Below are 26,245 nucleotides of genomic sequence, written 5' to 3'. Positions count from 1 at the left end.
CACCTGTGACCCCTCACCACTCCGTGCAGTGCCCAGCCCCCCTGTGGCTCCCTCTGATGTCTCTGTACACTGCCCTCTGCTTGGAGCATTTCCACCCCGTCCCCATCTTCACCTCGTTGCCTTTGACTCTGTGATGCCCCCTCAACCATTTCCCTCCCCAAGCTATGCCCCACCTGGCACTGACCTCCAGCGTAACCCACATCATCTGGGATGGTCATTGACTGTGACCTCCGTCTCTCGTCTCTGCATCGCTGGTGCTGAGCTCATAACCAGCATATTACAGATACCATGTTGGTAGAGTGAATGAGGTTGACTCCAGGGTCCAAGGAGAGGAAAATTGAAGTAAAGAAAACTCAGCGTGTCAATTAGGGTCCTGTCAGGAAACAGACGGCACTCACAGGGGGAATGAAGAGACTTTAAAGAAGGGACTACCGACAAAGGTGAGGCAGGGTTAGGGGAAATCATCAAGGGATGGTGGGGCACCCTGAGGCCAGCAGCAGTAGGAAGCCATTTTCATTGGTAGACCTGAAGGGACAAGGGGAGGGAACGGCCACTAGAACCGGGGTAGATGCAGAGGACAGAGCCATCTGACAAGATCTGTCGCCTTTGGTAGAAGGACGCTGGTATGCCAAAGTGGGGTCAGGCACAGAGGAAGCCATGGGACTAAATACCTGGATCTCATTCACCTGCCAGTGTCACCTATAGGCTGAACCCAACGCCAGGCCACGGCACAAGGGAGCCTTTGACTGTGGTCCACAGAGGCCAGCCTGCCAGGGCATAGGGCAGGCGAGAAGGGTGGAAAGTACATCCGGAGGGGCAAGAAAAACATCCAGCACATTCAGGAATCCCGATTTCCTGGCCACAGACCAGCTCTAGGTCTCTGAATCTGAGCACGGAGGACGGAATGTGCTCACATCCATGAGGACACCGCACTTCCTTCCTCTTGGCTTCATCTTTTTCAACCAGAAGAGGCACAGAGGCAAGTAGGGAGGTCTGGACCCACTCCTGGTCCTGGCCCGACAGAGTCACAGGGCCCTGACAGGCGCTCACTTCCAGGCTTCTCTTGGTGTTCTCATCCAGGCCTTCCCAGCAGAGCCCTGGTTCTCCTCTGAAACCCTAAGAAAGCTGGAACTAGTTTCTGTTGTTGTTGAGTACCTTCTACCGCAGACTAAAGAGTTAACTTTAAGTTCCTCTCTCTCATTTTTGACTTCAGGTCTGCCACATGCTCTGTTAGGAAGGAGGCTCATAAATCAAGTCTCTAGGGGAGAACCTAATTGGTTTCCACATCTTCTATTCTGAGCGCCCAAATTCAACCTACGGGCTTCAGGCCGACTCAATCCAGTGCCTTCAGGCGGGAAACATCTTGCCCAGAACCATGGGCAAGACTAATCTGAAGAATCTGGAGTCCCGGAAGAACTCTGTGCCACGGCGATCCCGCAGTTTTCCTTCCCAGGGGAAAGCCGCCTATTCTGAACAGGCAAAGGGAACCGGCGTTGCCCTGGGAGCTGGGAGCTGCTGGGCAATGTCTGAAGAGGCCCGTTCCCCGGGACATCCTCAGGTAAGACCTGCGGGGAGACGCAGACACACCTGCGCCAGTCCTGACGTCAGGGTTCACAGTCTGGTTGGGGAGGTCAGGCAGCTACAAAGAGCACGCAGCGTATGTGTTGGTTGGGGGCTTCCCGCGCGAGGACGTGGCGCCCATTTGAGAAAGGGCTGTAGCCAGTGATGCGGCAAGTCCCCCCGGCGAGGTGGGCTCGGCGTGACTGCAAATACAGCCCGGCAGTGCAGGGGGCCCGTCCCTCCTCCCGCCTAAGCCCCGGCGCACCAGGAAGGGGAGGGGGAGGAGGAGCAGCTCTTGTGGGTGCTGTCCAGTGGGGTGCCGCGGGTGGCGGGGGTCGGGGCACCCGGCGGGGACAGCCTCGGAGTGCGGGGCCCCACCTCCGCCAGCCTAGCGACCCCGGCCGTCCCCAAATCGGAGTTCAAGGCTCACCGCGCGCCGAGGCGTGTCCTCTCAGTCAGCCGCAGCACAACTCCCTCCTCATTGGTTGTTAGGGAGTGAGCGGCAGGCAGATTGTCCATTGGCTACGAGGATATGGCCGCTCTCGAGCCGTAAGCCCCGCCTTCCCACCCCGTGCTGCTAACAGCGCCACCTCGTGTCTCCGTAGCGCGGCTTCGGGGAGTTGGAAACCTTCCGGTTCTCATGGTTTCAGATTAATTTGGCAAAAGTTGAATGTGTGCCCTGGTAGGCGCTATGCTACCGACTGACTGACTTTCCCTACCTGGCGGGGACAGAGATATATCCCTCAAGCCACTGGGGATAGCACTACCCTTCTTTAAAATTTTTTTTTTTTATCATCGCAGTAACATTGGATTATAACATTATATAACTTTCAGATGTACATCGTAATATATTTCGAATTCTGTGTAGATTACATCATGTTCACCACCCAAAGACTATTTAAAATCCGTTACCACACATGTGCTTAATCACCCCCTTCACCCTAACCCCTTCTTCTCTGGTAACCACCAATCCAATCTCTGTTGCTATATGTTTATCATTGTTTTTATCTTCCACTTATGAGTGAGAGCATATGGTAATTGACTTTCTCCCTCTGACTTATTTCACTTAGCATAATATCCTCAAGGTCCATCTATGTTATCACAAATGGCAGGATTTCATCATTTCTTGTGGCTGAGTAGTATTCCATCGTGTATATATGCATCTTCTTTATCCATTCATCCCTTGATGGGCACCTAGGTTGCTGCCAAGTCTTGGCTATTGTGAGTAAGGCTGTGATGAACAGAGGGAGCACCACCCTTCTAAATTCCTATAATCTGTTGCCGGGCCTCCAAACCACATGACATTTTATGAGTTCAGCAAAGGAATGGGAGGCCATACTCTGGGGAGCGTTTCTAACTGCTGTTGTATTTCTCCATTTCGTTCAGTCCTTATGTCTAGCCTCAGCTTCTTTTACTGCGTTTCCCACTATTTCTGGCTTCAAATGTTCCAGGAACTAAGGGCATCCTTGATGTTGGTTTTATTTTCTTCTTCTTGAAAGTACTACTCGACTTTACGTTGTGGTTCCCAATTTTGGGGAATGCGTTTCCAACTTGCTGAGACTTCTTAACTAAAGTACCTGGTTGGGATGTGTCTGCGTCCATGTCTGTCACTGTAATGGGACACCCTGAGCCCTGTTTATAGTCCAAAATAGGGACTTTATAACTTAAAGGAGGTGGTCATTGAGCTTTCCCTGTTAGATCTGGGACCTATCATTTCGAGTTTTCAAGTCAGATTATGATCTGTAAACTTCTACCCAGGCCACTACACCACTTCAATGACATTTGCGTTCCTGTTGTCCTTAAGATTTGTCTAAAGATCTTTGAACTTGGCAGAATTTTGACTTCTTTTTCTTTTTAATTGTAAAATATAACATTTACGCAGGTGAACATTAAACATGTAAATATGGTTGTATGATTAATCATAAAGCAAATTTATGCACCTGTAAATCAAGAAACAGCTCATTGTCCCAGGAGCAGCCGCAGTCCCTGAATGATGCCCTCTCCCTTTCTCCTTCCCTCTACAGGTGACCCACAGAATGATTCTCGTGCAAATCCCTTCTTTGCTTTTGTCTAGACTGGTGTTTTGCCATCTATGTATGCAGCCCTAAAGGATATAGATTGTTTTTGCCTGTTCTGAATTTTATATAAATAGAATCTTACTGAAGGCATTTTGGGTGTCTTGCATATTTTGCTCAGTTTCAGGTAGTTATGGGTTGTTCATTGCTAGGTAGTTTTCTACTCTGGGAGTTTGTAACAATTAATACATCTGTTCTGCTGAGGATGGATCCCAGGCTTGTTTCCAGTTTGGGGATATTATGAACAATGCTTCTATACACCTTTTTGGACATATGAGCTGCTGACTATGTGTACCTGAGTGTGTGCCTTGGAATGCAATGGTGGAGCCGTAAGCCATATATCTCGGTTTTACTAGTTCATGCATATTTTTCAAAGTGGTTGTACCAGTTTACCTTCCTGTCAGCCGTGGATGAGAGTGTTCAATCCTCCACATCCTCACAAGACTTGTTATTGTCAGACTTTTAACTTTTTGCCAAATATGGCCGATTAGTTTGTGTTATCTGATTGTGGCTTTAATTTACCTTTACCAGAATACTGATGAGGTTGAGGACGTTTGCTATGCATACTCGTCATTTGGAGTTCCTCTTATGTAGAGTGTCTGCTCAAATCTTTGGCCAATTTTTCTCTCGGGTTGTCTGCCTTAAAGATTTGTAAGAATTCTTTATACTAGATTAAACCATATGAAATTGCTGGTATTTGACCTACAAAAAATGGCAGTTTCAAATGGTTCAACTTAACACATTCTGGATACTGGCTCTTTGTTAATTATATCTGTCAATAAGTATTTCATCATGTTATATGACTTATCTTTTCATTTTCTTTATTCATTTTTTGAGGGTCAGAAGTTTCTAACTTGAACACACTTGGATTTATCAGTCCTTGCGTTTATGGCTGGTGCTTTTCGTGTCCCATTTTAAAAAATCCTTCTTGTCTTTTGTGCTGAAGGTGATCAGATCGTGCTGGGGGCTGGGAGCTGAGCTCTCAGGGCGTTCTACTTTGGATCTTGGGTCACCCTGCTTCCTCTTAGGGGCAGGCAGATTCCTCTGTGACCGCAGACTTGGCGAGGTCGGGGAGGGGGAGGCCACTCCTCGGGTCCTTCCACCATGGAGCCCAAGTTTCTGAGAAGAGCTTTTCCGAAGATTGTTTCCCACTATTCTTGTGACTGTGGAAGGTCTTCCCATTGGATCGGCAGACCTGTGGCTCACTGGGCCAGGGTTGGGGCAGCACTGAGCTACCATCTCTGTGGATGCTCAGGCCGGGTGGGCTGTGACAGGGGCTGACTCCAGCTCTGAACTGGGATATCTGGTTCCTGAATTGTGTGTCCCTGGAGCAGATGAGGTGGGACAGGGAGAAAACTGGCTGGAGACAGTGGTGTAGTAGGAAACCCCCACCTGCCCTCTAACTCTGGGGTTTTGGCGGTGTAATGGCCTGATTCTGACCAACTGGCTCAAGTAGAGCGGGTGGCATGGGGCGTGCCTGGTAGAGGAGGGGAAGATGTCATGATTTCTTGGCCCCTTACTCCTCAATGTCACCTGGGTTAGACAAGGCAGGGGGCTGTCCCACCTGTTCCCAGGTGCATTTCCATTACCTACTGTGCCTGCCACCTGGGAGATATTAGAATATATTTGCTCAATAATTCATTAATAATTTTCAAAGAATTGTGTGAAAAAATTAATTTTTTCTTTTCTAGTTTCTTCTGAAGAAAACTTTTTGTAGCCACAAGGTGGCGAGGTTAATCTCATCTGGATGGCTTGTAAGGAGGAATTCTGATATGGAACCAGGCATTTGAGTTTAAATTCTTCTGTTTTTGAACTCATTAATCATGAAGTTTAAAAGACATATTGTCATAAGAAAGATTTTCAGGGTGAAACTTAAATAAAGATCCTGGTGAATTACTTTCTTTCTCAAGCTAAAGATGGTATGAATTTCTCTTCTACAGTGTTTCTAAATCAGTCCTTTTATGGCCCGACTGGTTGTAAATTCTTTCCATTCTTCATTAAGATAAACGAATGTCAACTCAGTTTGACCTTCTGCTCAGAAGTAGTCTTTTACTGTCAGAATCTGGCAGCCTCCTTTGTTTATTGCATCTGGCTGATCTGAGTTTCTGAGAAAACCACTTCCCTCTGCCTGACCCCTTCACAAGCCCAGCCCACAGCTCCTCCTCAGTTTCTGTCTCCCTTGGGCCACCCCCCCTCCTCCCTAACCTCCTCAGAGAATGCTAGATCTTTGGTTTTCTCTTCTGTAGAAAATCGGATGTCAGAGCCACCCCTGACTTTTGTTTTAAATAAAATTCAAAAGCAATTTGTTTATTTGAAAATACAGCTAAAGCCACAGGCTAGAGGTTCCTGTTTTGATGGGCAAAATGAAGATACACATCTGGAAATGACTCTGAGATGATGAGATAGAGATAGACAAATAAACTCAAATTTATCTCCTTGTGATTATATCTTTATCATTATAGTAAGACTGACCTTCTTTTATTCTGTGTTCAGTTCTGTGAGTTTTAATACACATATAGATTTGTGTAACCAACACCATGATCAGGATAAAGAGCAGTACTGTCTCCCCCAATAATGTCCCTTGTGCTCCCCCTTTTGTAGTCACACTAAAATGTTGCTGTACAATATTGTGCCCATACTTAACAATTAAAAAAAGATGTTGTGTCACTTCCTCTGGCCATCATGGTGTCTGAGGAAAAACTGCAGTAATTTGGATCACTCTTCTATATAGGTAGTGGGGTCATTTTTGTTTGGCTGTTTTCAAGATTTTTTCTTTGTCTTTAGTGGTTTGATTATGATATGTCTGGGCTTATAATTCTTTGAATTAGTTCTGTTTAGGGTTCATTGAGTTCCTTGGGTCTGTAGGTTTCTGTCTTTCATCAAATTTGGGGAGTTTGCAACCATACTTCTTCACACACAAAGTAATTGTTCCAGATATCTTTCATTTGCCTCTCCAGATGTTCTTTCCACCTTTCTCTAGCCTTCTCTGTGCCGTGAAGGGGTGTCTCATATGGATCACATCATTAGGCTCTCATGATGTATGACTTCCTTCGGGGAAAGGCAAATGGGGAACACTAGCAAGAGATCAGAGGCGGGTAGTAGAGTATTTATTCCCCAGGATTCCTCACTGCAAGATCATCTCAGGCTGGCTGTGTTTCTCTGGGAAGATGACAGCTCAGATCAACCACCATCTTCGTCAGCTTTCTCTGTCTCTGTCTTAACACAGTAATTGCTCTTTTTCCTCATCTTTTGGGCCTAGGGGTAATGGTATCCTCCCTGACTCATCTTGGTTACCAACTCTGGTATGGCACTGTCACTTACAGTTTCCTACACTTTGTTGGCATCTTGGTAAATAGTCCCTTTATCAAACACTTCCCAAATGACCCACTTTGAGTGTGTCATCTGTTTTCTGCCTGGGCCCTGACAGATAGAGTGTTTTTTTTGGGAGTGTGGTTAGCCTTACTCTGACTGTCACTCCCACCACCTCTGAGGACCCCTGACCCCTGAGCAGGCAGCTGTCTCTCATTGGCCTTTCAGGCTTTCGATCCTTTTCCAGGTTGGGCATGCTGAAGAAAAAAGGTCCATTTGGTTATTGCTGATTAGCTTTATATTAACTGATATAATTAATAACTTTTGCGCTAGTCATTGTTTTTGTAACTTTGAAGTAACTCAAGCATAAGGAGTCCTCGTGTGTATTTTTCATTGTGATTATATCATTCATACAGAAGAAGGTATAAAATGTATATGTGCAGTTTTAATAATAATGATAATAATATGTCCACTATCTAGGTTAAGAAGGAAATGTGAGCACTACTATAGATCTCTATGCAGTTCTCTCTAGACACATCCTTTCCCCTCCCCATTCATCCCTGCTAGGAGGAAACTGCTACCCTTACTTTCGTGTTATTCCTCTCCCTGCTTTTCTTTTCAGTTTTGAGATATGTGGATATAAGTAATACATTCCTTGATTTTGAAGGACTGAGGAGCAAGTACAAAGCTAGGGGTGTCAGGTCAAGACTGACAATCTTAGGTGAAGATCATGGACTGGATCCTGCTTTCCTGAAAGTTATAAGAACGCTTTCTGGAGAAAGTCAGTGCAGAGTCATGAGCAAGTCTAGGGAAATGTGGAACTCGCTATATTTGAGGCAGCTGGCAGGGCCGTGCTGTGGGCCAGAAGGAATATGGTCAGTGGGTCACCATGGAAGACCTCCCACTCACTGGACTAGAATAGACCAAAGCAGAACACTTCTGTGTGGGGTGATAGAAATGTCCTCAGTGTATCCAAGCGGTAGGATATGGAGGGGACAGGTACAGGGTCCAGACAATTCAAGTAAGTTGAGAACCTGAGCGTCTCTCTTATTGGCCTAATGCTGGTTGATCAAACCCCAATTTTTCTCCTCTGACTCTCATTTTATCCATGTTGCCCCCCAAAATCCTTCTTCTTTAAAAATATATAAACACTTTCCAATTAGCTGTAATCACGTTATGTTTTCCAGCCTCTGCTCTGGGAGATATTCATTCTTTAAATGATGGATTTTATCCACAATGTGCTGACTGGACAGGCTTAGCCATCATTCTTTTTGAGGTAAAAATGTATTCATTAGAATAATGTCTGGCTGTAAGTAGCAGAATATGTAAAATAATCCAAGTTTCTTTCTTACACAAACGTCTAGGCAGGCACCGAGGGTTAGTATGTTACGCCAGCGGTCACACTTTTCCTGTGCTATTATTCTCCAAAAATGGACTCCATTCCCAAATACCTCATGGTCTAAGATGGCTTGCTCTAGGTCCAGCTGTCACACCTGCATTCCAAGCATCATAAAAGAGAGCATAGTGGGCAAGGGATACAACCTCTATCTTAAAGGGTGCGGCCCAGCAGGTGCACACAACATTTCCTCTGAATCACATTGTCTAGAATTTAGTCACTTGATCATACTTTGCAGCAAAGGAGGTTGGGAAATCTAGTCTGCATTCTGAGACGTTGTATGCCCAGTTAATATCCAGGTGGCCTATTACAAAGGAATAAAGGAAGAACGAAAATTGGGGAAGAATACTAGTCTCTGCTGAAGGGCACCCCATTGCCATCCCTATGCATCGAAGCCATACCTTCTACTGTGTCTGCACGGTTCAGCCCCCTATGGCTCTAGTTTCTCGAATGCTCTTCTGGAAGATTGAAGGAGGGGATAATATTCCCATCTGGAGATTCTGTTTTTTTTTTTTTTTTTAGATTTTTAAAATTTGTTTCCTTTTTCTCCCCAAAGCCCCCCGGGTACATAGTTGTATATTCTTCGTTGTGGATCCTTCTAGTTGTGGCATGTGGGGCGCTGCCTCAGCGTGGTTTGATGAGCAGTGCCATGTCCGCGCCCAGGATTCGAACCAATGAAACACTGGGCCGCCTACAGCGAAGTGCGCGAACTTAACCACTCGGCCACGGGGCCAGCCCCATGGAGATTCTGTTTTACTTCATTTGAAGGAAGAAGCAGAGAGGATTTGGGGATTGGTGAGTACTTTCTGTTCTCCCAAATTCTGTCATCCATGATCCACATTTGTTTGACTTATTTGTACCTTGAGGTGTCCAATTTTTAGACACTGTTATATTTAGCATTCTATCCTCACGCTAGCCATGGGTTTTTTATATAATTGTCCACAATTTACAAGTGAAAAGACTATTGCTCAGGAGGTATTTGTAGCCGCCCCAATGTTGAGGAGCTATCAAGTGTCAGTGCTGAGATTTGTGCTCAGGTCTTCTGACTGCCAGTTCAGAGCTCCTTCAGAGCACCCTTCCTGCTTCACTCTCCCTGTTGTCTCTGGTACAGCTCTGCCAACTGGGGCACCATGTGGTCTGAATGCTTGCTTTGTCCAACTCATTATCTGGGTTTCAGGCGACAGCAAAATTGTCTTTGCTGTTCTTGATCTTCTGATCTGTATCAATTTGAGAACTGGCTAATCAAGTACTGAGAAAACTCTGTTGAGATTTTGATTGGAATGACATTGGATTCATGCATCAATTTGGAGGGAGACGCCATCTTTACAAAACTGAGTCCTTCCTTCTATGGACATAGTGTATGTATTTCCATTTATTTAGGTATTCATAAACATTTTTCAATAATGTTCTATGATTTTATTAATGTCTTGAGTATCTAGATTTATTCCTAGGTAACTTATAGTTTCATTGTTATTGTAAATGTTAAAAAAAATTCTTTTTCTTTTTAAAAAATCAGCAAGGAATTAATTTTTCTCATATAAATACATTCAAAGGTAAGCAATCCAAGACTGGTTCGGCAGATTCAGTTATGCTATTGAAGGCCCAGGCTCCTTGGGTCTTCCTCTTGCACCACCTCCAGCCAGTGGCTGTTACCCTTCTGGCCACCAGATGGCTCATCCAGCTGCAAGTGTGGGGTCCTGATTCCAGGAAGGAATGAATAAAATGGGAGAAGGAAGAAGAGAATGACGCTAGGTTGGCCGCAAGTGGTCTCTTTATCTCTAGGAATGCTCTTTGCTTTAAAGTCTGATTTTAATAGAGTTGTACCAATTTAATTATTGTATCTTTTTCTTCCCATCCTCTTACTGTCAATCTTTCTGTATCCTTGTTTTAGATGTGTTTCTTGTAAATAGAATATGGATGAATTTTATAAAAGTGCAGTCTATCTTTGTATTTTAAGTGGACTATTTTGTCCATTTGCATTTATTGGAATTACTCATATAACTTAATTTACAGTCATCTTCTATTTTTTGGCTTGCCATTTTTCTCACTTTTTGAAATGTTTCTTTTTATCTCTTCTCTGTTCTTATTTTGCGTTGATTGAATTTTTTCTCATTCTACGGTTTTCTCCAATTGAAATTTAAAGTTTTATGGTTATTTCTATTCTTTTAATAATTACAGGTGAACTTTTACTAAAACACTTAAATTTAAATATTTAAATTAGGTATTAATTGAATGAACACATAAATGAATAAGCTGACAGACTAAATTTAATCAACATCTTTGCGTCTTTTTGAACAATGCAAGGATCTTATAACCCTTTAATTAATCATTCCTTGCCAGGAAGAGAGTGATGTAATATTGTCATTTCTTTTTAGTTAATGACATTTGACTGATTTTAAGACATTCTCTTTGTTTCCTGAAATTTTACTGTGATGTGTTTAGATGAAGATTTCTTTTTATTTATTCTAATTTGTACTTGTTGCACTTCCTCTCTCTGAGAATCTTGTGTTTTATTAATTCACAAAATTTCTCAGTCATTGTGTCTGAATATTTCTTTTCTCTCATTCTCTCTACTTCTTCCTCTTGGAATTCTGCCTAGACACGTCAGATCTAAATGTCTCTTAAATCTCTCTTTACTTTCCAGCCCTTTTTTCTGTCTGAGTTGCATTCCAGGTAATTTCTTCATACCTATCTTCTAGCTTACTACTTCTCTCTGCAGCTATTTCTAATCTGTTTACTGGAGTTTTGATTCTAATTACTATAATTCTCATTTCTAGAAGTTCTCTCTGGGATTTTAAAAAATCTGCTTGATCATTTTTTGATAATCTCTTCTTTTTGCCAATACTTTAACTCCCTTTTTTATATCTTTAAATATGTTAAACATGCTAATTTTATATCCTATATCTAAAAGTGGCCATAACTGAAGGATTTGTGCTCCTGATTTGATATTTGTAATTTATGCTGAATTTCAGGTTTTCTTTTCATACTGTGAAACAGTGCTTTTAGGAATTATTTGAGGCCTAGGTGAGGGTGAATTTCTCCAGCCTTTGTTTCTGACAGGGGTCTAGGGTCACTACCATCTCGAGGACTTTAAATTCTTTTCTCTGGATTTCTGGATCACCTAAGCAGTAGGAATTCAATCCGTAAGTCTGTGTTAGAGTCAGCTTATCTTCATGAGTCTTCATTTCACTCCTTTCTCCAAGAGTCTGCTTGTCATATCCTTAGACGAGGTAGATTTCTTTTCCGATTGCCCCATGAAATTGCAGATTTATACAGGGTTCTTCACTTTGACTCCCCAATTTACTAGCGGCTCTAGGATTTGTTGACTGTCTTCAACACAGTTATCAAGTGCAGTTTTGGGTTACGAGAGTTTTGGCAGACGCCACTAAGGCAGTGTGCAGGAGAGAGGTAACACAGAGGGCTGCTCCTTACAAGTCCTGCTTGCAGGGCTGGCCCTTCGTTGTCTTCTTGGAATTTGGCTTTTGGAATGTTCCTATGCTGATAAGGTTGTTTTGCGTGCCTGGAGCACTGAACTCCATTGTGTCTGCTTGCCTACCCTGCACAAACTGTGTGATTTCAGGTGGACATCTGCTTTTCTTCTGGGAATCTTGAATTGCAGTAGTTGTGCAGGCAGAGTGTCTGTGTGTCCAGGCCCCAATAAAAACTCTGGCCTCTGAATCTTAATTGGGCTTTCCTGGGCAGAAACGCTGCATACGTGTTACTGTGTGGCCTGTCACCAGGGGGAGAATGTAGGGAGCCTGCATCTGGATTCCTCCAGAGTCCACCTAACATGTCTTTTTTCCCTTGTTGATACTGCTGTACATCCTTTTGCTCTAATAAAACTCAGCCATGAGTACAACTGTATGCTAATCCGTGGGTCCTTCTAGTGGACCACAGGATGTGTAGGTGGCTGTGGGACTCTGAAACAGGTAGATACTGGTTTCAAGACTCAGCTCTCTGAATTCATGCTCCTACTTCTATTATGGCCTATTCAGGTTAGCCATGAATTAAAAAATGTCTGATTCGTATTTTATCCAGAAGTTTTAGATGTTTTTTTCATGGGACAATTATTCAGGGTTTCTATTTCACCATATTGTTGGATGTCCTACCTTTAAAAAAATGATTTCCAAAATGATTGCATCTTGGTGTTATGTTATTTACTTTTTAATATTTCCACACAGTCAAAATAAAAAATCCATTTCTCAAATTGCCAAGCATTCACCCTCTTAAATCTGAATTGTAGAGGGCAGGGCTCAGAGTCTCAGCTCCCCTCATCCTTCGTACCCAGGACCTACAGACCCAGGACCACCCTCAAAGAAAGTCTATTTTCAGGGGCAGCAACTCTAGACCCAGAGGGGAGGTTGGGAGTGGGAAGAGCATTGTAGGTCTGCTAGTGGCTCATTCTCCGCTGCCTCCCTCAGCCGAGAGGAATTCCCTGGAATAACTAAGCAAGAAGCTGGGAGCAACGACATGAGAGTTTATTATCATCGCTGCTCAAGAGGGGACATGAAGCAGGTCAGAAGGGTGAATGTGGGCAAGAAATGGCAGGAGCCTCTATGATGGTTGGTGGGGCAGGGCAGTGGCCATGGCTGTGACTGTGGGGGACAGATAACTGGGGCTTTTCCCCGGTCGAGTTCTTCTTCCAGGAGTCAGATGCAGTCATGCTCAGTCCAGAAGCAGCTCCAGGCCTGAGTCCTCAAGAGAGGCAAGGCTAGATCTCATTCCCTCCCAGCAGTTTCTTCTGGTCTCTTTTCTAAGGGAGGAGGAGGGGCGAGACAGCCCGATGGGGAGAGAAAGCCCAAATTCTCTCCTCTAGGGCAGCTTAGTTCTGGAGTCAACCAGATTCAATATCAGCCTCACAGTACCTGATGCAAAGAGCCCCAGGGTCCCACAATGGATATGGACTTCCCTGGCATCCTGGGATCTTTGGCCTGGGGGCCACCTGGTCAGGGATAGGGGCTCTCTGGGCTGGGCCACCACTGGGGTAGAAAGACAGGCATGATGCCTCTTGAGACTCATTGTAATGGGCTCTTTTCTCCTCCCCAAACCATCCACTCTCCATTCCTCTCCTCTGGACAGCCCTGCTGCCCCAAACATATAGACGTGTATGTTAAGGACTCACCTCCTTAGGTCGGAGTCTTCTCCAGCAGTACAGGCAAAGAGGGGCCAGAGATGCCAGAAGCAGCAGGACCCAGACACCCAACAGCATGGCCCGGATGCTTATGAACAGGGCCTGGGGACAGAGGAGTAAAGCTGTAAGTACCAGAGTGACTGTTGCCATCTGTGCTCTGTCCCTACGCTCATCCCCGACACAGTGTCACTCTCCACGCCTTCATCCCTAAGTCTGTAGCTTCTGGAGGGGGCTGAGGAAGGAGCTCTGCATGGACGGGGCGGGGGGGGCGGGGGGGGTCGCAGCAGTCAACGCGTCTAGTGTGCAGAGGCAGCCAGGGACCTCTCTTATCGGACCTCAGCAACCTCATCGGAACAGTGGCAGGCTTGGGCTATGATCTGGTTCCCGACAACCCCAACACTTGAGAGAATCAAGGGAGAACACACATTTAACACCTTTGCAGCACTTCGCACACTTGCAATATTGCCTCATTTCCTGTTGTTTCAATGTTTGTGTTTCCCTCTAGTCTGTTTTGTTCAATGCCACATCTGTGGTGACAGCAGTCAAGTTTGGGGCAGAATAGGTGACACTCTTTTTGATGGACAGCCTTTCTCTTGTCCACTGTCTGGAATCTCCCTGCCCACCGCCTGCTGCCGCCACCCTGCACACCCACCTTCAGCATGTTCAGGTAGGAGAGGCATAGGTGCAGCCTTCTGACTTCTTCTGGACTTGGAGTGTGGGGGGCCGAGGTGGGCCAGCTTCCCGAGGGAGAGATATCACAGATATCCTCAGACTCAAAGTGATACTCATAGAAATTACAAGCCCCAATGACAACGGCAGCAGTGGCTGTGGAGAAAGCTGCAAGGGCGAGCAGGGTCCTCAGCTGGGCCTGGTGAGGAGAGGAGGCAGAGAGAGACCGTGGTGATTCAGTGTCTCCTGGAGCCCAGCCCCGTGAAAAGACTGGGAGGCCCAGTGGAACTGGCGTGTGATGGGGCAGAAGGCTTGGGCCTCGTGTCAACCCCTGCTCACCCCAAACTCACCAAGTAAAAGCCACCTCGTTTCTCATAAATGAAGGCAATGGTTCCAGCCAGCACAGCCTGGGGAGAGATTCAAGACGGAGGGTCAGCACAGGAAAGGCAGCCCCTCCAGCTGCCACTTCTGTTTCCCTCTGTAACTGCAGCATATAGAGCCCAGCATCGCTGGCCCTTCCCCAGAACACTCTATGTGGACCCAAGGCTCTGAGCTAAGCTTTGCTGTTTGTAGTAAGGTAACAGTGAAGGAGTTGAGGCCTGAACCAAACTCCTGAGGCTACAGGACCTTCTGTTTTAGCGACTTGGAAAAGTGCTTCTGGTCTAGCCAGGTGTGAGCTCTCCCTCCCTTTCTTTGTAAGCAATGCCAGGTGCTTTATGAAAGTTCCAGATGGCGGGTGGAAGTCTAGGTTGTTGGAGAAGCTCTCAGGACAGGATGGGTCTCCGAGCTGCCTCAGGTCTAGGCACTGTCCTAACAGTGCTCAGCAGCCCACCTGGCTGGGCTTACAGAGCAGGAGGTCCGGTATATCCCGGTGGACAGATGGCTCCGAATACCATTTGGCAATTCTCTTACTAATCCGAGTGTTTTTTTGCCATTGGGTGGCTGAGGATGATTACTTTTGGCCCCTCTCAATAAATAGTGTGTTTTGCTGTTATTCTGTGAGTGTGGGTATGCTAAATGACCCCTCAATCCTGCCATGACCTCCCCACCAAGCTCTTATTGCGGATTGCACAGCCCATCTGGTGACATTAACCACTGTCGTTCAGTGATACCCACTGGATTCCCACCATGTGCAGGACCTGCAGAGGGCAGTGAACGAGCAGCAAGTGGCCCTTCCTTGTAGGGTACACACTCTCCAGCACATTCTGCCTCCCACATCTCAGTGCAAGCCTCTGGAGAGGAGCTTGGTCCTAGATCCTTAGTTGATATTTGCTGTCGAAGATGGGGAGAGGTGGCCAGCCTGGTGGGAGAGGCCCTGGGCAGGGAGCGGGAGAGCTGACTGGGCGGCTTTAGACAGACCACCACTTCCCTAAGCTATTTTCTCATCTGTAGAGATAGGGAATCGGCCTTGATGACTCAGGGTCTTTTTGATTGCTGACACTGTACAGCACCATGTGGATGGCGAGGGTGTTGATGGCGACAGTCTATGACCTCTGACAGCAGGTCCACCTGCCCCTTCCCGGGCCCATCAACCATCCTCCGGCTGCACTCACCACCACGCCTGTCCAGATGGCAGCTCCCGAGTTCCACACAGGGGAGTAGTAGAAGAAATGGAGGAATCCTCCTAGGACCCCACTCAACACCCCCAGCACGATCTGCACCGCCTGAAAGATGAAGAACTTCAGAATCCGGCTCCCAGCTTCCTGGGCCTAGGAGCAACCCTCTGCCCCCAAGACTTGCGGTAGCTTTGAGGACCTGCCACTTCAAGTATTAACAGTTAGAACCCAGGAAAGAGAAAGAGAGAGAGGAGAGAGAAAGAAGGAGGGAGAGGAGAGGTGAAGAGAGGGGAGGAGAGGAAAGGGGAGAGGAGGAGAGGAGAAGAGAGGAAGGGGGAAGGTAGAGGAGAAGGGAGGGGAGGGGAAGGAGAGGAGGAGAGGAGGGGGGAGGGGAGAGGAGAGGAGAGGGGAGGGGAGGGGAAGGAGAGGAGGAGAGGAGGGGGAGGGGAGGGGAGAGGAGAGGAGAAGGGAGGGGAAGGAGAGGAGGAGAGGAGGGGGGAGGGGAGGGGAGAGGAGAGGAGAAGGGAGGGGAAGGAGAGGAGGAGGAGGGGAGGGGAGAGGAGGGGAGGAGAGGAGAAGAGAGGAAGGGGGAAGGTGGAGGAAAGGAGAGGGGAGGGGAGGGGAAGGAGAGGAGGAGAGGAGAGGGGAGGGGAGGGGAGTGGAGGAGAGGGGAGGGGAAGACAAGTCAGCCTATGCTGGTGTAGAGGGGATGGACTCAGGGTTCCACCAGCTAGGACTTTAAATGGTCAGTGGGTCCTTTGCACCCCTTTAGCCCACAGCCTACCCTTCCTACTAGAGCTTTTATTGAAAAGGCTGGTCTGTGAGGAAAGAAGCCAGAGACAGAACACAGGAGAACTTGATTTCTAGTAACAAGATAAAACTGGCTCAGTGTCCTATTCAGAGAGGCTGGTGGAGAGTGTGCTCAGCAAGAGGATGGGTCTTCCCTTTCCTGATGCAGAGAGCCTGATGCCCCCTTGGGCCCCACGAGGTGGGCAGCCCTACTCACCCAGGAGGCCACCAGCAGCCGCCTGCTGCCCAGGGTCTGGGAGGAGGGCCGCAGCAGGGAGCACCCGCTCAGCAGGAGCTTGCCCAGAGCTGACTCCTGGTGGATGTGCACGTCGATGCAGGTGGGCTGGGGGCCCCCAGGGGCCACGACACCACCGTCTACCATCCCCATGCCTGTGGACATCTGTCTGGGGGAGGGAGGATGGGAGTGTCATGGAGAAAAAGTTGGCAGAAGGTTTTCACTGGAGTTCAGGACTGGTGGAGGCCCCTAGTCACAGAGCGGCACGGCAGGTCCTCCCTCTCAAGGGCTGTCATGTCAGGACAGCCTGACTCTGCTGGGGCTGTGGTGACCGCTGAGCCCTCTGGAACCTCCCCCTTCACGCCACATCTGCTGTGTCCCCCCACCCTCCTCCCAGGGCCTTGGGGTCTGGACCAAGCAGTACCCTGTATTCCTCCCCTTTCCACCCTCTGTTCTCAGCCGGCTCCTGCCATCGTGGCCCCCACCCTGGCTCTTCTCCAGGTCTCTTCTCCTCCAGAGCCCTCAGGCCACCGACAGAACCCAAGTCCCAGCTGCCTGCTGGGCTTCTATTGCAGCAGCTGCTCCCCAGCTGGGCCTGGGGACACCCCTCAGCCCCTAAATATCTCCCTCTCCACCAACGGCCACTCAGCCCCACACTGCCTGTTCAAGCTGCCACCGCCCCCAAGAAAGGACCGAGCTGTGGGTGAAGGGGGGGTCACAGGCCAGACTGACTTGCCATCAGACAGGGATGCACTTGGCCTCTGTTCTTGCCACCTTCCCTAGTCACATCTTCCACAGGGTGGTGGATCCCTCCCCCACTCCCTCCCCAGCAAGTCCTGAGGGGCGAGGTTGCAGAGACCTGTGAGGGGGCAGGAAAGCGAACCCCTTGGGGAGGGGGGCTGTGAGAAAGGTCTCTGAGAAAGGGCCACCTGGGCTGTGGGCCTGCCTCACCTGCTCTCTTCAGGGATCTGTGGCTGAGTGTGTGAGCAGGGAGGGCCGGGAGGGTCTGAGCTGGAGCTGAGGGCTGTGCAGAAGCAGGAGGGTGTTGGTGGAGCGCCAGAAAGGGAAGGATGGAGGCCAGACTGGTTGGGACTTCAGCATGAAGCTTCCCAGAACTCAGCTGGGCAAAGGGGCCCCTCTGGGGTTTTCCAGCCGCCGGAGGATCACTGGGCTCTGGTGCTGGAGAGCTTGGGGGCCAGGTGGGTAGCCTGGGAGACCTCGGAGCTGACCAGCCCTGGGAAACCCCATGAGGCTGTCGTGTCCCCAACCACCACCTGGGTAGGGGCTTTCTGAACAAAGATTTGCCTGTGCTGTATGTGTGCCCAGTGTGTGTGTTGTCTGAGTAGGCACCAGTGTGTGAGTGTGTGTGTGTGTGTGTGTGTGTGAGCGTGTTCTGCCATCTCCAGCCAACCTGATTATCTGCTCAAGACTGAACCCCCTAGAGGGGCCCCTCTGCCTCAGCTATTTTCTGGGATGTGATGCTGAAGGGCAGGCCCTTCTCCCTCCCCTCCTTCCTTCAGCTCTCGTCCCTCCCACCCACCAGCAGGTCCTCAGCTCTAGGTCGGCTCCTCCCAGGCCTGCTCTGCTCTGTGGCTGCCAGAAGACAGCAGGTAAGCAGGGCTATCACAGCTCCGGGGCCCCTTCCCAGGAGACTCTCACCGCAGGACCCCTCTCTCTCTTGGGGAGTCTCCAAGACCAGTCCCCAAAGCCTCCATCCTGTCTCATGGGATGCCTTCTCCCCCATTCCTGGTTCCCATAGGCCTTGCTTAGGAGGGATGGGTGTTATAGACAGAGGATGTGACCCTAGGAAAATGGCTGGGGAGGCATGTGTCTGGCCCCATCAGCCTGGCTCTCCCTCACCCTCAGTGGTGCCTCAGGCCTTTATTCTGCATGGGGTAGCTGAAGTTCAGGTTCAGGTGATTTGGTGGTGAGAGGTCCTCTGGAGTGAAGCCTGAGGGTGGAGGGCCCAGGGCATAGCAGGGATCTTGGTCCTCTGTCCTCAGCTCCAGCGGCACTGGGAGGAGCTGGGCAGAGAAGAGTGTCCAGAGCAGCAGGGAAGAGCCCCACAGCCTGGAGTCACGGTGGTGTGGGAGGGGAATCTTCATGGGGCTGGCCTGCTTCAGTGGAAGAGCAGGGGGCTAGGCTGATCTGGGGGTGGGAGTCGGGTGAGGAGAGTGGTGGTACCCAGGGGGCTCAGAGGGAGCTGCAAGGTACATTCAGGGCTGCAACATGATGCTGAACTCCTGGGCCCCAAGGGAAGATCTGGGTGGAATCTGAGCTGGACTTCCTTGTGTGTGTCTGTGAACAAGTCTGAGCCTCCTTGTGCATCTGCAGAATTGTCAAACACCTGTCATTTATGCCTCAAAGGAGGCCAGGTAGGTGAGAGAGTGAAACCACTTTGAAAAGTACATAGAATACAGATGGGGAGACTTTAGGATTGCTATTTTTGCTGGTGTTATTAGAATTGTTATTAATAATATTATGATTTAAATGATGGTAATTAAGTAGGAGGCCCATTAGAGTTACCTACAGAGAATTTCTATTGAAGCTAGGCAGGTTGATTCTAAAGTGCATACACAGAAGTAAGTGAGCAAAAATGGCCATGAAAGAAAAAAATAACATGAAATAGCTCAACTAAATATTAAATGTATACTCATAATTAAAATTGTGGTGCATGACCCATCAGACACACCAATGGGCAGAATATAAAGAGTAGAATAAACCGGAATTCCTACGGGAATTTTGCTTTTGCTCAGTGGAGCATTTCAAATCAGTGGGAGAAAGATGATATATTCCACAAACAGAACATGCCCTCCAGAAGTAAACCATCTGGGAAAAAAAAATAAAAATAAAAACCCAACCTAACTTGGATTCATATCTTCCAATTTCCAAGAGAAATTCTAGAGGGATCTACATTTAAATGTGAACTGAAAGCATAAAACCACTTTGAAGAAAACACGAAGAATTATTTTATAATCTTGAAATGGGAAAGTCCTTTTTAAGTAGGATGTAAAACCTAGAAATCGTAAAAAAGATCGAAAACTCGGATTATATAAAAACTCAAGCAAAGTCAAAAAATACATCACAAATTGTAAAGAAATATTTGGAGCTCGAGTCACAGATGATAATTTTTCAAATACACAAAGAACTCCCGTAAAGACCAAAATGAAACAAAGTAAACAAGAAGGATGTAGGCTATGAACAGAGAGCTCATAAAAGAAGAACCGAAAATGGCCATTCAGCATATGAAAAGATGACCAACCTCACTCATAATAAGAGAACCAGGAACTGAACCTCTCCTGGAAGAGCCACAGACGGCAGATCAGCGGTTGCCTGGTGCAGGTGTTGGGGATTTATTCTGGGAGGAACCTTAGGGAGGTTTTTGCAACATAGAGATGTTCTGTATCTTGACTCCAGTTGTGGTTGCACAAATGTACAAATTTGCCCAAACTTGTTGAGATATACACTGAAAAGGGAGCATTTTATTGCCTAAAATTGATTAAAATCTACATTGGAATGTAATTTTCCTGATATGCATTTGAAAGAGATTAAAAAGTTTGCTGATACCTTCTGCTGGCCATGGGGAGGGGCTGTGGGTAAGCTGCGACCTTCCTCCTGCCTGTGAATTGCATGGAGGTCGCTCCACGACGGCAAGATCCATCAAAACACACATGCGCCTTTCCACTGACCTGCAAACTCCATGTTGTTTGTAAGAAAAAAATAGGTGTCTATCCATATGAGACTGCTTAAAAAAATTATGATGCATTCATACAGTGGCATACTCCGTAACTACACAAATGAGTGAGGAAGCATTTTATGGACTGATGCAGGATTATTTTTAAATGTGGTTCTGTGAACAAGTCATTGTGCAGAACAGTGTGTTTGTGGGAAAACTGGGGGAGGAAATATCATTGTAGGATATGTAAGAGAATGATGATATTAGTTTCCATTTGGAGGGCAACTAGGTGGTTGGAGAGAAAGCTAGGAGAGAGGGTTTTAAAGGTATACCCTTTCGTATTGTTTGAACTTTTTCACCGTATGAGAGTATTATGTGTAAATATGTATACTAAGTCACTGAAATAATTCAGATTCCTTTCTTTGTCCAACCTGAGACCCGGAGAAACTTTATCAGATAGTTTTGGGGAGAGGTCCAAGAATATATGTGGTAAAAGACTCTAGAGCCGATTTGGCTTTGCACCCCAGATTAAGGTCACCATGACATTGATACCTACACTGGAAGGCCCTTTAGAACTTGACAAGGAGACTGTTTTCTCTCCTTTCACTCATGTGATGTGTTCCTTTTTGCCTTACCTCGTTCCCAGACCTCACTTCTGTACGTCTTCTCCCCAGCAGGCACGATGACCCAAAACATGGTGACTCTGAATGGAGTCGATGTGGCCTCCACGCTGCCGCAGCCCACCCACATCAACATCCACATCCACCAGGAATCGGCTTTGGCACAACTGCTAAAAGCTGGAGGTTCCCTGAAGGAGCTCTTTTCTCGCCCTCGGGACAGTGGCCCTTCCAAGGCCAGGAAAAGCTATGGGCAGCTGGCACTAGGGGTAAGAGTGGGCTGGAGAGGCTGGTTAGTGAGGTGCCACAGAGGAGGACACTCTCCTTCCTCAGTAGGATGCAAAAAGGAGAATGGGTTGAATCCCAATGAGAACTCACTATTTATATCCCGTCTTGTTTGGGAAAAGAAGGTTTTGGAAGGTTCCCCACAGAAGTTTGGATGAACGAGAAGGCTGGACTGCTTGGATGGATGGTGCAGTGGGGCAGTGCCGGCCAGAGGTGGGGATGGGTGGAAGAATCCCTGGGGGCTGTTGATTCAGATTAATGGAACCCACATGCACTGAGGGCCTGCAGATGCAAGGCAGTAGGCTAGGCACCTCAGGGAAAACTGCTCAAAGGATCCCTGGGCTGCAACCTAAAGGGGCTCAGCATGCATCAGAAGGGATCAGGCAACTACACAAATGCCTAGAATTAAAGGCAGATTAGGTGATGTCCTTGGAGGCAGGGCGGCATCCTGCAGGAGTTGGCATCTGAGCCAGACCTTTAGTAGAGAAAGAGTGGGTTTAGACAGATAGAAGCAACGGAATTCTAGGTTAAGAGAGTGGCAGGAACAAGGGCAAAGAAGCCAGAAAGCACAGGGCAAGTTCTATCAGAGTAAAGAGAATGGGATTCATGGCTGATTAGCCTGGAAATGCAGCCCAGGGCTATATTGCCGAGAGCCTTGAATGATGGGGTGAGGAGTCTGTCCTGAGTCAGCTTCCATAGTGGGAAGGCTGTGGATGGATTCTAAGCAGGAACCTGGGCTTTAGGCTGCCTCACAGCTAGAAGGTGTCCAAGGAAGAAGTACAAGGGTCTGCGCCTGTGTGGTCACAGCAGAAATGACGAGGAAAGGGAGGAGTCCAAATCCTTTGTGGATAGGGTCTCGGTGACTTGGGAGTGAAAGGGTTTGGGATACAAGGGAGGAGAGGAGCCCAAGAACATGCTGAGGTTTGGAGTGTGGCTGACCAGGAGATTGGAGCCCTGGAAGTCAGGGGAAGGCAGACGTTGGAGGTGTGGGTGGGGTGTGGAATTTGGGTGTGATGAATCTGAGATGCTAGCAGGACATGCAGGCGGTGATGTCCAAGAGGCTGTGATAGTCGGATTCTCCAGGAAGTAGATGCTGAGTTGGAGTTAGGTGTGCAAAAGGTTATTGGGGTGTAAGAACTAGGAAACGAAAAGGGAGGGAGCAGAAATGGGCAGGGGGAGACATTAGACCATGATGTAGGCCTGACAAGGTCTCTGCCAGCCCAGTGGGGAGCTCTGGAGCAAAGACTGCCCTTCCAGGAGTTCCACGTTGGGTGGAAATGGCCGTTGTACACTGCCTTGCTTAGCCATTGGCTGGGCAGCCGTCCCCAGAGTGTGCCCTTGGCTTGAAAGACGAGGGGCCCTTGAAGGAGCTGACCACTGTAGGCTGTCAGCTAACCACAGTCTTTTCTTGGAGGGGGTCTTTTTCACCCATCATGGATAAGATGATGTGATTCCCAAGGGAGAATAAGGAGAAAAAAGTGAGAACCATCAGGTGGGATGACAAAAGTGTGGTGTTTAGGAAAAAGTGATGAAGGCTAAAAGCCTGGCATGTCAGAGGGATGGGGAAGAATAGGACATGCTGCTTCATGGATGGTAAGGGAACAGAACCTTCCAGAATCAGAGCTGCAGAGAGGTCAAGGCAGAGGAGAAGGAGAGGAAAGCCACCTAGGTGGGAGCTGGGTGGCTGCTCCTGAGGCTTGTGGGCTTTGTGGGAAGGAGTCTGGCTCTGTCTTGCAGGTGACCCAGATATTGCTGGGGGCTGTAAGCTGTGCGCTTGGAGCGTTTCTCTACTTTGGACCCTGGACCGAGCTGCGTGCCTCAGGCTGCGCCTTATGGGCAGGGTCTGTGGTGAGTAAGGAAGGGGCTGTGAGCTCAGTGGGAGGCAAGCCATTGAGCAAGGAGAAAGTTCCTTTGGATCTGGGTCAGGCATGTGGGGAAGAGACCCAAGACCCGGAGTCCAAATGCCCTTTGCCATGAGGAAGCTGCCTTAGGGGCCTGGCAAAACCCTTTCACTCTCCATTTTCCTCTTTACGGCAAGGGGCAATTGTAATGGAGTCCTGTCCATATGCCAGGTTTCTTTGCCTGTCCCTGGGATCCTGCTCCAATTAGTTGTTCTGGGAGCTATTGGGGGAAGGGTGATGGAGATCATCTCAGGAGAGTAAATTGGAGGTCTTTTCTGGTGTCTTCTCTTCCCAGGCTATTACAGCAGGAGCTGGGACCATTGTCCATGAGAAGCACCGGGGCAAGCTTTCAGTGAGTCTTGGGCATCCTCTGCCCCCTCCTATGTCTCAGTCTTTCTGCTCTAGTTTCCTGTCTCCTCTCCTTTGGTTCCCAATATCCCGGGTTCCTTCCTGGAGGGGTAGGGAGGTTTTCCTGGGCTAGGAAGCTGGAGAAGAGGAGACAGGTTTGAGGCTGGGACCCCATGGCTTTGCCATCAACAGAGGGAGTCTGCATTCTGAACTTCTCTCTTTTAGGGCTGGGTGTCAGGTCTGCTCACCCTGGCTGGCGTTGCCACGGCTGTGGCTGCTGTTGTCTTCTGTGTGAATAGCTTAACCTGGCAAAGTGATGGCTTCGTCTACATCGACACTGTGTGTGATCCCCCAGCCCCTACCTTCACAACCACTGGGTATAGATGGATGCAAAGAAGCTACGGCTCAAGCTGGAGAAAGGACTATTGCAAAGTCTACATGCAAATGCTGATGGTGAGAATGGAAAGTCCAATCTTCTAGGGACTCATCAGAACCATTTGTTCCCAAGGAACCAGGGCACTGGAAGGCAGACACGTAGGCTCTCTGTGCTTGGACCTCATCCTAGGTCTTTTGTTCACGAGGTTTTAACTTAGGCTGAAGACATTTCTCAGACCTTCATGACATGAAGATTCCCTGAATCAAAGGGGATGAGGGGCAAAGAGGAGACATTTAAGAGAGGATATTGTGGGCCACCCTCTGTCTTTCCCGGTGTGTGGCTGTTCCAGTTACCTATTGCTGCATAACACACCACCCTAAAAATGTAGTGGCTTAAAACTACAATTTGTTATTATTTCTCACATTCTGTGGGCTGACTGGGCTCAGAGGGGCAGTCCTCACTTGGGTTTTCTCATGCAGTTCAGATGTCAATGGTGGGTGAAGTCATCTGAGGGCTCATCTGGGCTGGACGTCCAAGATGATGAAATCCATGGCTGGGAGCTCAGCTGGGGCTATCAGCCAGAGGGCCTACAATGGCTTCACCATGTGGCTTGTACTTCTCATAGCACAGCAATTAGGTTCCAACAGGGAGCATCCCACTGAGAGCATTCCAAGAAGTAGGAAATGGAAGCTGCCAGGCCAGCTAACGGCTACCCCGTTAATTGGCATAGTGTCACTTCCACTGTATTTTATTGGTGAAAGTGGTCACAGGCCCTTCCAGATCCTAGGGGCTGGAGAAATAGACCCCAGCTCTTCATAGTTGGTGGTAAGGTCATCTTGCTGGCAAGCAAATGGGGTGGAAGCTGTGGCTGCCCAAAGAGTTGGAAAATGCAATCTGCTTTGGTGGGAAGTAGTTAGTTGGACAGAATCTGATACCTGGCTGGGCTGATAAGGTGGTAGTAAGAGGAGATTCAGAGGAGTGGACTCCTGACTGTATCTTTTTTCTTCCTTTATCTCCAGAACTTGTTCCTAGGAATTCGTGCTCTGCTCCTGGCTGTCTGTGTCCTGCAGGTCATTGTATCCTTGGCTTCCCTGGGTGTGGGTCTTCAAAGCTTATGTGGCCAGAGCTCCCGGCCCCTGGTGAGCTGTCAGGGGGGCACTGGGGAAAGAGAGGGTCTGGTTGGTTGGTGAGGCTCTGGGAACAGGGAGAAACATTGGGGCCAGGCACACTGCCTAGCAGAGTCATGCTCAACCTCACTCAACTTCTTTCCAGGGCTCGGCTCCTCCCTTTGCTCTCTGAGGAATCAGTGCATCCTGGGTTAACTTCCACCCTCTGCTTCTCCATGCCCTCCTTTACTCTCATTTTCCCACTTTCCCTCTTTTTTTGTCCTAGATCTTTGTCTAGCTCCCCTTCCATGGTCACCTTTTCCTTCCCCTTCTTTCCTCTTCCTGATTTCAAGTTCTATGAAGCTAACTCTGCCCCATCCTTTTCCACCCAAGAATTGATTTCCCCCTGTTTTTTCAGGATGAGGAAGGGTCAGAAAAGAAGCTCCTGGGGGAGAATTCAGTGCCTCCTTCCCCGTCTAAGGAGAAGACCACGGCTGCCATCATCCTGTGAGCTGCCAAAGACCCTGCCTGGATCCCCACATGTCCCTGTGGAGTAGCCCAGGGTGCTCCCCCGGGCCCATCGCTGCCCTGTCCCTCATACTTGCCTCTCCTTTGGCCACTGTCCACCACCTCCTCCTCTCCCCATCACCCTCACCTACCGTTCCCACTCCAGTGTCCTCAATTCAAGGAACAGGTATTGTCACATTTTCCCCAACGCTGATTAAACATAAACAACCATGAAAAATAATTTTGCACAGAAAGGTTGTGGTCTCCTTCTGTTTATACACATGGCATTCTGTGAAGGGCCTTTGTGTTGGTATGGATGGAATCAGACGAGAGTGGATTTGTCACATGGAAACAAGGTCCCAATGAGACTAAATTTAATTATGTTCTGCTCTATATCCCAAGTGGCAACACTCCTTTTTATGATTTCCTTCTGTTCAATGTAAAGTGAAAAAATCTCTCATATGCTTAGAATCTTTTAAAGACAATCTACTACGACTGTCTTTAAGCATCTACAACCTGGACTTGAATATACAGAACTATGTGAATCATGGAACAAAATCTCTCTCTTCCTCCCTCCTTCCCTTCCTTCTTTCTTTCTTTTTTTGTAGTAATTAGTGTTGGTTCTCTCTCTCTACGTACACACCTATTATTCTTCACTTTCATTGTAAATGATGTGCTCAATTTGTTTTTTACTTTTTTCATTTTTTTA

The 26,245-nt window shown here is 48.0% G+C and overlaps 2 protein-coding genes across 27 annotated transcripts in view; one reads left to right on the top strand and one right to left on the bottom strand.

Moving 5' to 3' along the window:
• The window catches only part of TMEM176A (transmembrane protein 176A), a 30,941-nt gene extending 13,095 nt beyond the window's left edge, over window positions 1–17,846 (bottom strand). Inside the window, exons 1-7 of one of the 5 annotated variants that reach the window (XM_014828988.3) lie at window positions 17,672–17,846; window positions 16,703–16,889; window positions 15,694–15,804; window positions 14,491–14,547; window positions 14,124–14,339; window positions 13,463–13,573; window positions 12,489–13,093 (exon numbers count right to left, since the gene is read on the bottom strand). In XM_014828988.3, coding sequence (XP_014684474.1) covers window positions 13,052–13,093; window positions 13,463–13,573; window positions 14,124–14,339; window positions 14,491–14,547; window positions 15,694–15,804; window positions 16,703–16,885 — 720 coding nt within the window. In that variant the 5' untranslated portion in view covers window positions 16,886–16,889; window positions 17,672–17,846 and the 3' untranslated portion in view covers window positions 12,489–13,051. Of the gene's footprint in view, window positions 1–12,488; window positions 13,094–13,155; window positions 13,320–13,462; window positions 13,574–14,123; window positions 14,340–14,490; window positions 14,548–15,693; window positions 15,805–16,702; window positions 16,890–17,671 lie in introns of those variants that run through there. The other 4 variants (XM_014828987.3, XM_070516165.1, XM_044765773.2 and 1 more) reach the window with 4 other exon arrangements.
• TMEM176B (transmembrane protein 176B) lies at window positions 1,253–25,777 on the top strand. 22 transcript variants are annotated; one of them, XM_070516058.1, is made up of 9 exons: window positions 13,476–13,595; window positions 13,977–14,138; window positions 18,264–18,330; window positions 21,074–21,282; window positions 23,036–23,146; window positions 23,495–23,551; window positions 23,773–24,000; window positions 24,943–25,062; window positions 25,448–25,777. In XM_070516058.1, exons 2-9 carry the CDS (start codon window positions 14,049–14,051, stop codon window positions 25,538–25,540), a joined length of 975 nt encoding a protein of 324 aa, XP_070372159.1. In that variant the 5' UTR covers window positions 13,476–13,595; window positions 13,977–14,048; the 3' UTR covers window positions 25,541–25,777. The 22 variants fall into 22 exon arrangements, with proteins under 22 accessions (XP_044621707.1, XP_044621706.1, XP_070372247.1 ...); XM_070516038.1 differs by having other exon boundaries at window positions 21,071–21,282; XM_070516047.1 differs by lacking the exon at window positions 13,476–13,595 and having other exon boundaries at window positions 13,999–14,138; window positions 18,267–18,330; window positions 21,071–21,282.
• Window positions 25,778–26,245: the final 468 nt, after the last annotated feature.

Source organism: Equus asinus, chromosome 1, assembly GCF_041296235.1.
Source record: "Equus asinus isolate D_3611 breed Donkey chromosome 1, EquAss-T2T_v2, whole genome shotgun sequence".
Lineage (NCBI taxonomy): Eukaryota > Metazoa > Chordata > Mammalia > Perissodactyla > Equidae > Equus > Equus asinus.
The sequence above is the reverse complement of the archived record's forward strand: the minus strand, read 5'-3'. Positions and strand labels throughout refer to the sequence as shown.

Coding starts and splice junctions, on each gene's coding strand:
- TMEM176B (XM_070516038.1), top strand. CDS start 14,049: ATGGACAGCCTTTCTCTTGTCCACTGTCTGGAATCTCCCTGCCCACCG. Junction 21,283..23,035: donor ATGGGCAGCTGGCACTAGGG/GTAAGAGTGGGC, acceptor TCTGTCTTGCAG/GTGACCCAGATATTGCTGGG. Junction 23,552..23,772: donor AGCACCGGGGCAAGCTTTCA/GTGAGTCTTGGG, acceptor TCTCTCTTTTAG/GGCTGGGTGTCAGGTCTGCT.